This window comes from Penaeus monodon, unplaced genomic scaffold (genome assembly GCF_015228065.2).
Source record: "Penaeus monodon isolate SGIC_2016 unplaced genomic scaffold, NSTDA_Pmon_1 PmonScaffold_15193, whole genome shotgun sequence".
Taxonomy (NCBI): Eukaryota; Metazoa; Arthropoda; class Malacostraca; order Decapoda; family Penaeidae; genus Penaeus; species Penaeus monodon.
Window position 1 is genome coordinate 2,909 of NW_023644368.1, and position 2,092 is coordinate 5,000.

Below are 2,092 nucleotides of genomic sequence, written 5' to 3' on the forward strand. Positions count from 1 at the left end.
TTTCTTTAGTGTCAGTACTCTTACCATTCAGAATGGCTGCGTCAAGACTAGTGGGGTTAATAGTGTATATATATATATATATATATATATATATATATATATAATATATATTATATATATATATATATAATATATATATATATATATTATTATATTTATTATATATATATATATATATATATATCTATATATCTATATCTATATATATATATATATATATATATATATATATATATATATATATATATTTTTTTTTTTTTTTTTTTTTTTTATAAGAGGTTAATACCATGATCGGCTTATTTACAAGACAATTCATCATTCATCGATTGCAGCAGTTTCATTTTTTTAAAAGAAACAATCGATTTAGTACAAATATGAACATATCAAAATGTGAAAAATGATACAGCGAAAGCCACAGGTTTGCCCTGCTTTGTCTTTTGGTTATTCACCGAGTATTTCTGGTATGAATTCCTCTTTACCAAAATACATGTGGAAAGAATTTATGGTTAATCTCTGTGTACTGTACTGAATGACGATTTTTAAACCATCAGCAAGAAAGAGCTCATTAATACAAACATCCTTATCAAAGATGTTAAAGATATTTGTATTAATATATTGTACACAAATCTTTCCTTGTTGGTAAAGATTTAGTTGGAAACCTCTGCTATGATTTCAAGGACTTTGTTCGCGAGTAACTGGGCTGTCTCGTCTGACATCTGATCAGTTGCGTAGCAGAAGAAATAGGTGCACCGGCCTCGGAAGGTAAACACCTGGTGGAAATTCATGTATATAAACTTGTGGGCAGCACTGTAATGAAGGAGGTTGGTCATCTGCACATGCTTACCAGTTCCTGGGATGACCTTTGCGAAATCCCCGAGGCTGCTGAAGCCATAATCTCGAATCGGCTCGGGAGATACGGTGTAGAATTCCTTGGGATCCACCTTTGGCAAGACCATCCTACGAACAACCTCCTGCTGCAGGACCCCTCCCGACTTGACCTGAGCTCCGACCTTCCGGTGGAGATCTGCGGCGTACTCCCAGAAGCTCTGTCGCGTGTCCTTGTGCGTGCGCGTGACGACTGCCATGGTGCGGGCGTGGAGACCTAGCACATGGAGGGGCCGTCGCTGCATGTACCTGCGGAGGTCCGCTGCCAGATTGACGCTGATGTCGTGGTACTCGTCGTCAACGCCCACGTCCTTGACCATCTCCACCATGGCAATGTTGATCGCAGCCTGTATCCCGGAGCCGAAGGAGACGCCCGCCTTCTTGCACCGCTGGACGAATGCGTCGTGTGTCTTCCCCTCCAAGTGGTTGATGATGTGCTTGGTCTCGGGCTTGGCGACGGTCGGACGAGGGAACGCTTTGTGGAGGATGGGCGCCTTGTTCGCCCTCAGGACCTCGGCCTTCAGTCCCTCCAGGCGCTCCGGGTCCTTCAGAAGCTGCTTTCGAATAAGCTCGTCCTTTGCCGCGATCTCTCGTTGGACAGGAAGATCCCAAGGGGCTTGTCGTCGACCTGGCGTCCGTCGAGGATTGTGTTGAGGATGTCGAGGAAACCTTGGCAGAGGTGGGCGATGGACATGCCATCGCCTATGGCATGATGGGTGCAGGTCATGAAGTTGTACTGGTAGGGGTAAGCTGCCTGGAGTTCGGGCATCGGACATGGCTCGTGGGCGTCGGCGGGCACCAGGCGAGATTTCCAGACGGCCGCGTCCCTCTCGAAGCCTTCGTCCCACATGGCATTGACCACGTCCTGTGTATCTGTCCCTCTTTCAAGGACCTGAAAGGAGTTATGAGAAGTGTGAACTAGAGTAGAGAAGAGTAACAAGTGAGAGCAAGAAGCAAATTATATATATACTTTGGCATCTAAATAAGCCTTCTAAGTAGTTTTACTAACCTTAAAGTTGAGGTCGAGGTCGTCTCGCTTCTTCCACCAAAGTCTTCCATCTCTTTCACTTATGCATACTTGATATATCGGTGTTTTCCTAAGTACGAAGAGAAAACGTGAAACTCAAACTTTGCCAACGATAATGGCATGTCTCTAATGGAGGAAATATCGAATCGTTAGATTATAGCATATATAAAAAAACAAACG

The 2,092-nt window shown here is 43.5% G+C and overlaps 1 protein-coding gene across 1 annotated transcript in view; it reads right to left on the minus strand.

The window, feature by feature from the left end:
- Positions 1 to 247: 247 nt before the first annotated feature.
- The window catches only part of LOC119569446, a gene marked incomplete at its 5' end in the record, with an annotated part of 2,121 nt that continues 276 nt past the window's right edge, over positions 248 to 2,092 (minus strand). Inside the window, 3 exon segments of the mRNA XM_037917606.1 lie at positions 248 to 1,480; positions 1,483 to 1,777; positions 1,895 to 1,982. Of these exon segments, the coding sequence (XP_037773534.1) occupies positions 648 to 1,480; positions 1,483 to 1,777; positions 1,895 to 1,982 (1,216 nt within the window).